This window comes from Dipteris shenzhenensis, chromosome 14 (assembly GCF_047967505.1).
Source record: "Dipteris shenzhenensis isolate YYH24624 ecotype China chromosome 14, Dip_SZ_1.0, whole genome shotgun sequence".
NCBI lineage: Eukaryota > Viridiplantae > Streptophyta > Polypodiopsida > Gleicheniales > Dipteridaceae > Dipteris > Dipteris shenzhenensis.
This window is the reverse complement of record NC_141609.1, coordinates 42,370,852-42,384,267: the sequence shown is the minus strand read 5'-3', so window position 1 is coordinate 42,384,267 and position 13,416 is coordinate 42,370,852. Positions and strand designations below refer to the sequence as shown.

General features: G+C 38.3%; 1 protein-coding gene across 1 annotated transcript; it reads right to left on the bottom strand.

The window, feature by feature from the left end:
* Positions 1 to 932: 932 nt before the first annotated feature.
* LOC147894654 (uncharacterized protein C24B11.05-like) lies at positions 933 to 6,798 on the bottom strand. The gene is made up of 11 exons (XM_087385245.1): positions 6,710 to 6,798; positions 6,428 to 6,508; positions 6,264 to 6,329; positions 6,020 to 6,117; positions 5,867 to 5,904; positions 5,666 to 5,753; positions 5,239 to 5,439; positions 5,086 to 5,151; positions 4,845 to 4,940; positions 4,311 to 4,397; positions 933 to 985 (listed from the first exon to the last, which is right to left on the bottom strand). Exons 2-10 carry the CDS (start codon positions 6,498 to 6,500, stop codon positions 4,341 to 4,343), a joined length of 783 nt encoding a protein of 260 aa, XP_087241371.1. The 5' UTR covers positions 6,501 to 6,508; positions 6,710 to 6,798; the 3' UTR covers positions 933 to 985; positions 4,311 to 4,340.
* Positions 6,799 to 13,416: the final 6,618 nt, after the last annotated feature.

Here is a 13,416-nt window from a genome sequence, read left to right as displayed (position 1 = left end):
CAGGGGGCATGCAGGTGTTGAAGTTTTGCAGATGCACAAGAGCGGTTTTGCAAGCGTGGTCGACTAGAAGACATGTGGCACTACGCAAGAACCCAGAAGATGTGCAGGAATCGTAGGCTGAAGGCACAAGAACCCAAAAGATGCACAGGAACTACAGGCTAAAATACATAACAGTGTGCATGCGTGCAAGCAGGAGTGCATGTGTGTGTGTGTGTGTGTGTGTGTGTGTGTGTGTGTGTGTGTGCATGTGCACGCATGCACGCATGCGTGCGCACGCATGTGTGTGTGTGTGTGTGTGTGAATGACAATATAATTTTACTGACACATGAAAGAGAGAGAGAGAGAGAGCATTTGTGCATGTGCCCAACACCCATACATGCACCCATGTGTTTGTGAGTGCCTACCCTTACTTGAGCCCACAAACATAAAAGGTATGGTAACTGGTCCTAACCGGGATTTTTAGGTGTGGGGTGATTGATGGTAAAAGGGCAACAAATATTGCTGCATATGAGTAAGGAAATACTCTGAGTACATGTTCAATGTAAGCGAGATGTAAGCTCATAAGAAACTTCATCTAGAATCTAACATCATAAGAAATTTCATCTAGATGAAATCAAAGAAATTGCTCTAAAATGTTCAAAATAAAAGGAGAAGAAAATCTAGAATGTACCGAGAGATCACTACTCAAATAGGAGTGAAAACAAGCAAATCACGTATATGTGTCCAAGTCATATGATCATTTTTTGAAAACCTACGTGCAATTGGTCTAGAAATGCAAAATAACTTTTAGTTTTTATTAAAATAAGAAAATGTATGATCACTTGAGTAATGATTATAAAGTGATTTTCAAATTGAAGGTTTTTGCAAATAAATTTTCTAATATTTGATATAACATTTTGGTAAATGCTTTAAAAAATGGCATATAAACTTCACTAAAATGATGCTCCATTTCTAGGTTTACTCCAATGCAAGAACTTGGCACCTGCTATTGCCATACGACACAAACAACCCACAAATTAGTCTATGATGGAAGGGGTGAGTTTCATAGGTCCTATATACTTTTTATGGATGTCCAAAGAAAACAAAGAGTCAAAAATAAATATCACATTAAAGAGGTGATTATTATTTCATAAAATAAAACATGTCATAATGAGGCATGTATATTGGGCATTCTCAAGGAAACAAACATGTTCAAAAGAGAATGCAATAGTCAAAGTGTAATGATGCTTTTTGGACCATCATGACAGGAAATAAGTACAAAATATGGACAAAATTATTCTAATAAGTTACAAAGAAGACACTTAAAGTAACTAAAAAGTATTCCAAGCAGTTCTTAATGCAAGGATGCTCCAAACAAAGAGCCAAAGATTATGGATGAATTGTGCTAATAGTTGAATCAGTATGTGTGATAATAAGGTAAGAGATCTTTTTATATAGATGAAATGTCTCTAACTAAGTCTTCTCCTTCTTGCCACCATCATACTCTAAGTTGTTTCCATTTTGCCATCATACTCTAGAGCATCAATCAACTCTCCTCAAGGTCCATTTAATTAAAATTAATGTGTATAGTTGTTTTCATGTATAGTCATCCTATATTGCCACATTTGATCCATTAGGTATTATAGATAATGCAAAATTAATCTATCATAGACTAAATAAATTATAACTAAGGAGACTATGTACACACTCACAAATCAAGACATAAGGTAAAGTGTCATATTTATTTAAAAAGGCCAAGAATAAAAGTTTTATAGTAATGTTTTGACAATTTGATTCTTAAAACATACTGTAATCATTGTGCCAATGTTGCATATTTTTTATTTAAGCCATTTGTGTATGAGACAGTTTCTAATGACTCTATCATTGGAGAAACTCTATTTCAGGAATTGAGTCCTATAGCTTTTGTAAGCCAAAAGGTGATTTTTAGCACATATGAAATTTTCAATGTAAGAGAAAGAGTTTTATGCATTCAATTTGTGCATGTTTGAAGAAGTGGAGGCATTATCTTTATTGATTTAAGTTTGTAGTGTGTGTTGGTAACACATCACTAAAGTATTTTTGTAATGCATCGGATAGATATGGCCAAAAGGAAAGATGATTCATGAATCATGCTTATGCAAGATTGTGAAATAGATTATGAAGGATTTCATAAAAAATGTGGTGGAAGATACTTTGCATTGCATCAAGAATATGTGAGCTTCATGAACATTGAACATTTGAGATCCAATTTGATTCTTTCTTTCCTTTAAAGGATCATTATTCTAGCCATATTTGGCAGAAGATCTAGGGTGGAGGCATTCCCAAATGCTTGAAGCCCTAGGCTTAATGCATGATCCTTTATGCTAGGTGGTGAGCTTGCAAGCACCCACACACACACACAACACACACACCCACACACACACGCGCACACCCACACCTGCACCCCCCCCCCCCCCCCCACACACACACACACACGTGTTCGTGCTTGAATGCACACCTCCATGCACAAGTTCTCGACATGCTTGATTCAAAGACTTCATAATTTAAGCAATTTCAATGATGTTTCTTCACATGTGATGCAAAAGAGATAAAAAGGGGGGTTTGAGCCATGTGACAAGTAACAACATGGAGATATTTCATAAATAAAGATTGCAATAACTAATTAAAAAAAGCTATGTACATGTAGTATTTTAGGTATTATCACAATATGTGCCCCCAAGTTATGTGATATGGAGGGAAGGGCATGGTATTTGACCATTACATTAATTTTTTATGTTCTTTTAAAATTGTCTCTAACATTACATTAATTTATTAAGTTCTTTTAAAATTGGACTATAAAAAGTAAAACACAAGTTCCAAAGGCTTGTGGTTTCTCCACTCTAACTACAGTAGAAAACAAACATGGCACCTATGACCACTCATCTCTCTCTCTCTCTCTCTCTCTCTCTCTCTCTCTCTCTCTCTCTCTCTCTCTCTCTCTCTCCCTCTCCCTCTCCTCTCTCTCTCTCTCTCTCTCTCTCTCTCTCTCTCTCTCTCTCTCTCTCTCTCTCTCTCTCACTAATGTGCCTTGTCGACACTAACGCAAAAAGCCACCCAAACTCAAAATTTCACTTGGTCGCATTAAAGCTTCATTAGATTTTACTCCGTTATGCTCACTCAAACACCCATCTAACCCATCAATGTCAATATCAAACACTCCAAGGTGGTTGGGGAAACTCTAACGCTTAAAAGGTTTCATTGGCTTATTTTATGGAACAAGCCATACACTGCTTCATCTTGTAATTTCTTGGACTTAATCATAGTTCATGTATTTTAATTTTTTACGATCATCAGCTACTATAATCCAACTAATGTATTTTCATTGCTTGGCATAGAGATTTTCCTTGATTGGTTCTCACATGGCATTTATATTTTTAGAGATCCCCTAAGACAACATCCATTGCTCAATACATTACAATGGTAACCTTGAGGTAAAATGTCTTTTCTCATGTACTGGTACTAAAGAGCCCTAATTCAAAAATGGCATGTGTAAGTTTTCTCTTTCATGCTGCTCATATATGAGAGATTAGGAAAGGCGCATGTAAAATGGAATTGTAAGTATTTAGATTATAATTATTACAAAGGGACTGACTAGATGAGTTACAATTACCAACTCTATTGTAATTACTACATTAGTACATTTTGAAGGCAATAAGGGGAAGCAACAATTATCAATTTTAGTATCAGTAGCTATATTTGGTGGCATATTTGTCCCCACATACCATCTTGCCAATATTTTCAACGCTACATTTCCTTCAAGTGGCTAGAGTTTGTACATGTTTAAGATTAAAAATTCAAGTGCTTCATGGAATGCATTCATTCTTGAATGCAAGCATTGTAATCCAAGATCCTCTAAGATTCAACTATCATTATTGCACTATTCACTCAAAACCCATTCGTACAAACTAGAATTGGTCATCATAAACACTTAATACTTTTAGTCTATGGAATAACCAAGTCTAAATGATAAACTTCAAAGTCTTAATGCTTTTAGTCTATAAAATAACCTCAAAGTCTAAATGCCAAAATGGCAAACCCTACACTCGAAGAAAAGAATTAACTTACATATCTTAAAAATATTTGCATTTTCTTGTATTTGATAATTGCATGAGTTTATGTGGGGGTAAGTCCCCCCTATGTTGAAAAATGGTAAAATCCTAGTAATTATGTGATAAATATTTTCCTTTTCTTGTAATTGATAATTGCATTGAGTGTATGGAGGGGAAAGTTTCCCAAAAAAAAAGTATGTGGGGAAGTAGGAGGGCAGGGGGGAAGAGAGATAGAGAGAGTACTTGGTTTTGATCACAATATTGCAGGTGCACCTAGAGTTTTGCAAAACGACCCTTGTTGGCGTACCTTTGCGATTGAGCCACAGGTACCTATATATGCAAACAGTTTTGAAAAACATAGTCAAGCACTCTTTACAAAACTTCATCATTTGTACTATGAAATTCTTTCTTAATTTGAAAGCAAAAGTATCTGCTGGGAATTCTTTCCTTCTTGGGTTTCTCACAATATACGGACTAAAAGTCTTTTCTCACAAGCTTCCGTTCTGTAAGATTCATGCTCTACTGCGAAATAAACGTTAATGCTAATTTTACTGCAAATGATTGACGTTGATAGTTGCAGCGCCATGTGGGTTTTATCTTCTGTTTACTATGGGATGGAAGCTTTTCCGAACTGGCCTAATGACTTGGGGCTTTTAGAATAATTTTGCTCATGCAACACTTTGCTGGCTGGGAATTTGGTCATTGAAACTCTATGTAGCAAACAACAACAATAGGTTCCATTGGAATAGTGAATCGCTTGGGAAGATTTTGAAGTACATCTTGATCGTGCCATATCTCGGGTATTTCTTCTCTTAAATCACGGATGCTCTCTATGGCATAATCGGCGCCCTCTACTTTGGTTCTTCTCCCAACCTGCAAAAAAGTGTGCAACAGAAGTATTCCACTCTGACTTCATGATACGTTTCTTATTGTTCGCGTAACAAATATACGAATTGCAAATTACCCACTTCTTCGAATCAACCCAAGAGGAACAACCTCATCTTCAATTGGTACTTACAAAACAAGTCTGCAGACCAGCAGCTTTTGCTCCTTTCATATTGCGAGCATTGTCATCCAGAAAGAGCTGCACGCCCCAATTAATCTCAGCAACGCTAAGCAAGTTTCTTCCTACTAAGCATAGCAGCAGGAATTAAAAATAGATCTCACATACTGTTTTGCTAGGGTCGACTCCAGCAATCTGAATGGCACGTTGGTAGACCTCCACGGAAGGCTTACACAGAACAGGCATGGAGTGAGAGAAATTGTCACGCACATTGAACGTCTCGAAACAGATGACTTGCTCAAAACAGTCTTCTAGACCCATCCTGCTCAACGCCTTGAGAGCATGATCTCTGTCTCCGTTTGTGAACACCTAAGAGTTCATAATGTAGATCCACATCAAAATTTAGACTGCGACGTGCACGACATAGACACAAGAAGCCAATTTATTTCAGAACTCTCACTAAAAGGTGAGAGACAAATTTCTCCTATACGCGAAAGGAAATTAGGGGCAAGAGCCCCTAACGGTGCATTTTGCTTTTCACATGACCAACTCTGAAAAGGGATAAGTTTTCAGAAGTTGGGTCAAATCAACTCACTAATCTTCTTTGTGGCATGCTCAATAGCAGATCTCTCAGGTCAGGATCTGGCCTCAGTACGTGGTAAGGTAATTTTCCGTGCGCAACTCTGAAAGCGGCATTTAATTATATGGACTTTAGCTATATATCTGTCCGTCACAGTAAAAGCACAACAATATGTTTTTCAGCTTGTTTATGAAAAAATAAAAACTTAAAGCTTGCCTGTTGTATTCGTCATAGTCAAATTTATATCCTTTTGCCTACACATCCAACAAACCCACGACAGCATCCTTTCAAAGGTCTTATAAATAAAATGCTTGGAAAGGACGACTCAGGAGGCCTTAATATAGCATTGCGATTGTTAATCGCAATTACCGCGAGTCCAGCCATTGTGGTTCCATAGTTTTTGTATAGCTCCGAAGAAAGCTCGGAAGCAACCTCTGGATCGATCCCGAGTTTCTCCACCATAAACTCTGTGAAACAGGACTTTCTTGACAATGTTAGAAAGCTGGATTCAATTGCTCAGTCAAGGTTTCCAAGAAGTTGCAAACATAGAAGCCCAACCGATGTCAGTTAAATCCGAAATCTCTAATCGAGATTCAGAGCAGGAGACACGCACCAGAAATATTTTTCGCAATTTCTTTCGACATCCCTAAGCTGGCGGGATACAATGTATCATCCAAGTCTTCACAAAAGAACAAATGTTACACGTCAAGCACCCTCGGCAGATAATTAAAGCAACGCCCAGGCTGCTCGAGCTAGTTGCAAAATGTAGTCAGTTACCGAAAAGAAGGCACTCGAACTTTGGCTTTCTTCCATTTATAGTAGACGCGTTCGTTTCTTCGCCATTCATCATTCCAAAATCTGCGAACGGGTGCTAGAACGATGAATCGTTATGAAAGATACGCGGCAGCAATTTGCATACAAGAATCACCCAAGAATTTTAAAATCGCCACCAGTAATGTGACTGAAGCCCTCGAAATAATTGATTTTGCAGCAAATTACGAAGAGAATCGTGCGATAGTGTTTTGGTTAACTTTTTAAGAACATTGAGACCGAACTAACCAGCTTTTCTCAACAAGCATCAGCTCGTGGACTCGGAACTGAATTAAGGGAGTACTCGGTCAAAAGTCCATCTAGAAACTAAATATTTGACAAGCATGCTGGTGGAAAATAAACGTCGCCGTTGCACAATAAATGCAGCGAGCAACACTAGGAGGGTGAAGCTGGCGGGGAGAGTGCACCCAACAGGCCGGGGCGGATGCGAATGCCGGATGGAGAGTTTGAGGCATCAGCGCGGCGCGCGGGCGATGGGGAAGATGTACAGAAACAGCGGAAGCATTTGTGAAGGGAAAAACGAGAAGAAGGCGCGATCCTTTTCGTGGATACGCGAAGCTACGTGATATAAGGTAGGTACGTAGGCAAGTGTTGGAGATGCGATATGCGGAAGACAAAGAGCAGGCGATAGTAGGGAAGGAGGGGGTGACGAAGAGAATAACAAGGAACGTGGAAGAGAAGAGGCGAGCAAGGAAAGCAAGAGGAGTAGTAGTACGTAGGGGAGGAGGATGGAGAGGTCGGAGGGAATGAAGCAAGGGAGCGCAACGACCATACACGCAAATGTGTTTGCATGGGCACAGGCTTACTTACGTCGTCGGAGAAGATCAACAAATTGTGTGTGTGTCTCACACAGAGATGCACTCCCCCCTTCTTATTGGTTTCCTTGTTGTAATCCTCACGTCATGGGTTATTGGTTTTCCTTGTAATCCCCAAGTCCACGGTTCAAGACTTCCAGGCCGGGCCTCGTGTCTTAGCCCATGCTTATGTGTGTGTGTGGTGTGCGTGTGTCATGATGTTATGAGTGAACATGTGGTGTGTGTGTGTGTGTATGTGTGTGTGTGTGTGTGTGTGTGAGAGAGAGAGAGAGAGAGAGACCCTAGAGTTGCCAACTTGTGGTCCTATCTATAGCACCCAGGCACAAGGTCGAGAGTCACACGCACACCACACACACACATAAGCATGGGCGGTTAAACACTTTGAGGCCGGGCCTCGTGTCTTAGCGCATGCTTATGTGTGTGTGTGGTGTGCGTGTGACTCTCGACCTTGTGCCAGGGTGCTATAGATAGGACCACAAGTCGGCAACTCTAGGGTCTCTCTCTCTCTCTCTCTCTCTCTCTCTCTCTCACACACACACACACACACACACACACACACACACACATACACACACACACACACACCCCACATGTTCACTCATAACATCATGATCAATGTTGTTATACAAGATCTCTCGGAGTTCAATATGTGTAAATCCTTTGTATCACGTGCATTTAGGGCCTAATTTGAAAGTCCCTTATCTATGAACCTTTCATGAATAAATCGCACCCGTACTCTTCTATATGTAAAGAGAAAAAATATTTAAAATACCCCCACGTGCTACGCTTACATGTTTATGAATGATTTTTCAAACAAGCAAGTATTGTCACATGTGTGTGCACGCTTATTAAGATTATTGAGATGGCGAATAGGTGCATGCACAAGCCTTGTTCATGTGGTTATATCGAAGTATATGTGCACGCACACATGCACCTATGTGTGCATGCACTTGTGTGTGTACGCATGCATGTGAGAGAGAGGAGGGGCCGGCTAATATAAAAAAATCTGCAATTTGGATTGAAGAGGTATGACCTAGAGGTAATCATAACCTAGATTCATAAGAGCCTAAAAGATATTGCATACTTGATAGAAATCTTACTTCCTTTCTCAACAAAGTTGAACAATTCTTGGTAAAGTGAAAGCCTGTATAAAGGCATAAAGGCCTCAACAAAGGTGAATCATTCCTTTCGTGAGAAACGTAATTCTTCAAAGCATAACTCATTCCTTTCATGTTACATAGCATCACTCACTTTATAGTACATAGCATCTTTACAAAAGAAATAAGGCATTGTGTCCTCCTACATATGTGGAGCATTCTTTTTTAGATGAATAGCAAACTAGTTCTCTTTAGATATTAGATAATTCATAATATGCAATTTATAAATCTATCCACAAAAATTGATGTTTAAGCTACATTATCATGGATTTGCAAAAAACAATAATTGGGCTACCCTATGACTCCGTAAGAACTTTAAAGCATACCTTTGTTACTCAAACGAACTATGTGCACACAAATTGGTGAAGTAAATGATTAACCCCCCCCTCCCCCCCAAAAAAAATAAAGAAAAGATAAAAGATTTATAAAAATATCATTAAAAATTCTTCACCTAATTCATAGCACCTAGAACTAGTTTCACATCTTTAGAAGGGCTCAGGCATCAATGGTGTCTATGACTAGTTTCGATCCTCAAGACAAATTTTTTCTAGTAAAGCAAGTTCCCAATCTTCCATACAATCAAGATTGAGCTATAGATAGCTTTATTCGATAGCATTTGTTTGGGGCAAGTTGTTTAGGCCTTTTAACCTTACAATTGCACTTCATATTGATTCACTAAGATTTTGATATCATGCACGTAGATTCAATTGGCATTATTATACCTGGAGCAAGGCACCAACATGAAAACAATGACAAAAATATCAAAAGGATTCATACCTTATACCATGTTGTCCCTCAGCCTCCCAACCATTTATCCTCCATAGAGATATGTTTCTAGCATTTTCAGGATCCTCAATTGATGGCCCTCACCTTGCCAAAAAAATTTGATGTAGCATCCTTATATGCTATAAAAAATAGATGAGGTCTTTGAATTCCCTTCTATTACACTTGATTTGCTTAATCATATCCAAGTCTTAATTTTTTACTTTGTTGCTTGTTTATTCTACAACAAAATGTGTAGTCAATCTAGCTTGACTTAGACGTTCCATTAGGGTGGTAACAAAGCTCTAGCATAAGTTCAATTGGAAATAAATTTGAGATATAATCAAGTGGCATGGAATCTTCATTCAAAAGTAGGAAAAATGCATTTTTTGTGGAAGATATTTGGGAGGTTGCTAAACTTGATATGTTGCAAATCGAGATCTATATACTCATCATTAGTCCACTCCATTGCTCTCCTTTTTCAAAAAAGGTGTGAGAAGGTGACACTCAAGGCATTTACTCTCTAGAAACCCATAATACACATGTGATCAAGCACACATCTAAAATACCCTTACATTTGAAAAGTTACAATTTTTTTGCATAATTTTTTATTCCTCGTTTGTACATACACATGTTGCAATTTTGAGTATAAAAGTTTTCTCCATATATGTACATACAATAATTATACTAGATAAATAAAATTTTAATCACCTCTTGTCTGTAAATGGCTTGTAAGTCGCCTTGGAAACTAAAAATCCCCAAGTCCATCAATGAACTTACTATGTTACGTGCTATATAGAGTAATACCCCTGAGAGGTCACATCTACCATTCATGTCCATTCACACTAAATGCTCAGGGGGGTCACTATGTATAAACCCTCTATATCACGTGCGTTCAAGGCCTATATTTAAAATCCCTTATTTGTAAAATTTTTCATTAATAAAATGTACCCCTTTTCTATACAAATCTGTAAATTTTTTCCAAAACAATTTTAAATAGTCCCTTATGTATATTTATTTCTGTAAATTTTAGAAATAAAAAATATCCTTCTGTTGAACTCACGTGATAGGGTTACATATGATGAGTGACCCCCCCGAGACTAAATGATGCTAAAAATTTACTTATTCATCTACTCACATACACCGTTAATCCCTTTTGCATATTCATTGTGATAGTGCAATCACAAATGTGAGACAAATCAATATTATATTGAATGAAGATTAATCTATAAACATTATAAGTTTTCTCCAATCATACCCATTGAATTTATTATACTTAGAAATATGATAAGTTCCATAATATGTTTGACATAGAATTGTATACTAGTACTTACTTTCATCTATATTATTTGAAATGGGCATAATTTTAATATCATTTTGCAAATCACTTTAAACGTCCTTGATAGCAAAGAAATGTACCCACACAATTCTCTATCATATGTTGGTGGGTGCACTTGCTAAATATCAAAAATCTGCTTCAAGGACATAAACAAGATTCATCCATTATGTGTCATAATCTTGGTCTTAGGAGGAAGAAAGTTTTTTGAATCCCTTATCTGTGAATAGTGAATATTGTTTGATTTAACTGCACCCTTTTTCTACAAAATTGTATTTAAAAATTTTAATGATACTCCTCTTCAAAGTATTTCTAATAAAGACTTGATGTAAAAATATCCTTGATCTATTGAATGCACATCTCATGCACATGACAATCTTATTTTTCCCATGTGACCCCCTTGAGTTCCCTTTCCTTGTATTCCTTTCTGGTTTTATAGCTTTCATTTCATTTCTTACTTCCTTCACTTTCTATAGCTTCATTGCATGTCCTGATGAGTATTTTCATCTTTCATCATATGATTTTGAATGTATCTTTGTGGAGTAGAAACTCTACAATGTATGATACCAAATTTGTCCACAATTCATATGTTCAATTTCTTGATATTGTACGCGTGTGCATGCGTGTGAGTGTGCATGCTCTGTGCATGTGTGTGTGTGTGTGTGTGTGTGTGTGTGTGTGTGTGTGTGTGTGTGCAGGTGGGTGTGTGTGCATGTGTGCATGTGTGTGTGCATGTGCATGTGCACACGTGTGTGTGTGTGCGCGCTTGTGTGTGCACATGCGTGCATGTGCATGTGCGTGTGTGTGTGCGTGTGTGTGTGCATGTGCATGTGCATGTGCGTGTGTGTGTGTGCATGTGCATGCGTGTTCTTGTGTGCATGTGCGTGCGTGTTCTTGTGTGCATGTGTGTGTCTTAGAGAGAGAGAGAGAGAGAGAGAGAGAGAGAGAGACCAAGTTGATGTATTTCTTATTTCTTGTTATTATAATAGTGGTCTATTTCCCTCTAAATCATATGGCACTATAATCATTTCTCAAGTCAAGCTCATGAATTATGTTTTTTGTCATATTTCTCATATCATCATTTAAAACCGATTTTTACGCAAGTTTCTTGAATTGATGCATTATGTACAAAAGAATATTTTTCTGGTGCAGTCTTGTATAAATGTTTTAGGTGGAAATCAATATTTCAATATTGTAGTCAAAAGCATTATATAAAATTATTGAGAAGAAAATTTCTAAAAGAATAGGGCCCCCCGTCGGTAGAAGGGGGTATTAATTAATTTATGTGTGTTTCAGGGGCCGTGATGGTAATTAACCTAAGGCATATGTCTATTTTGGGGGCACTATGAACATTAATTGAGGTGTAGGTGGCTTCTTCAGGAAGCATCATGAAACTTTTGTGTCGCGCCTTATAAGAGGAAAGGGGGGGGTGGTAGAGTATAGGCAGGGGGCTTCACAGCCCTCCCAATACAAGGAGAACAAAGGCGAGGAGGGGGAAGAGGGGAGTGGAAAGGAGGAAGCAGGGAGAAGAGGAGTGGGAAGAAGGAAGGAGGAGGGAGAGAAGAATGAGGAATTAGAGTGGGGAGAACGAGGGAGCAGACGAGGGGTGGAAGGAGGAGGAGGAGTGGGGAGGAGGAAGGAGGGAGTGGAGGAGAGCAGCGAGAGGAGAAGAGGGAATGTAGATTAATTGGTGAATATAATAGGTTAATTGGCAAATGCGTGGGGGGTGTTTGTAGATTAAATAATAGAGATAGGGAGTTTATATTAATTAATGAGTAGATTACTCTCTAAATAAAGGGGCAATCAAAGTGGGGAAAACAAGAATTTTCATTTATTAACTGCCATACATTACCTCGAGGCCGAGGGATTCCCCACTAAAGAATATTTATAAGTTCCCTAGTATGTACATTCAACGAGAGGGGTTATTTTAATTGCCACTTTTCATAGGAAGGCCCACAAACGTAAGGGGTTTATTTACTCACATAAAGGAAATTTTCAAACTTTCTATTGTAAAAAAATTTAAAAAACCGCATCTAAGTAGGGATTTTAAAAATAACCCTCGAATGTATGGGGTATGGGTAATATCTATATAATATCTTGTTATTCTTGTTAATGTCAAATGCACAGATTGTGTGCTATGGTTTGGGCAATTTCCGTTTTCAGATAATAGTGAGTGGCACTCTGCGATGAGTGACTGTGATTCTATGCTTGAGAGATGCAAGATGTGGTGCGCAATCTAAAGAATAGTTTGAACAAGATAAATAGAAATAGATAGTTTATATTCCAAAATGAATGCAAACCAGAAAGGGAGAATCAATTCTATATTGTATGGCCGATTGGCTACATATAACCACACATGGTTGCACTTGACATGCTCCAATCTTTACCCAAAATGATGAACCCTCACTACTTCGACTCTTGGACTAATTAAGATATAGAGAAGGCATTTGACACTAAATTGATAGAGGTGGTGGAAACTGCTCACCGGCTTAATGCACGACCGGATTTAGCCAATCGTGAAACTATTTTAGGGGCAGTTTTGGGACCGCAATGCGAGGCACAAGTAGGTGATATTTTGAATTTTGGTCGAAATCACGCTCTCACCAAAATTTTTCCCAAAATAATGAATCCCTTGCTGGCAAATAATGAGACATAATCTATCAAAACTTGCTATTCTGAACAATGTAAAGCTCAACGCATGTCACTACACGAGCCGCTATGCCCTCCTTCACGTAGTCTCTATGCTGCATCGCATCTTTGTACATTAGATTGTCCACAGTCTGTCATCTACCCACAACCTCCCCCACAACTTTCCACTTGTCATCTACCTGCAACTTGCTACTTGTCATCTATCCACAACTTGCA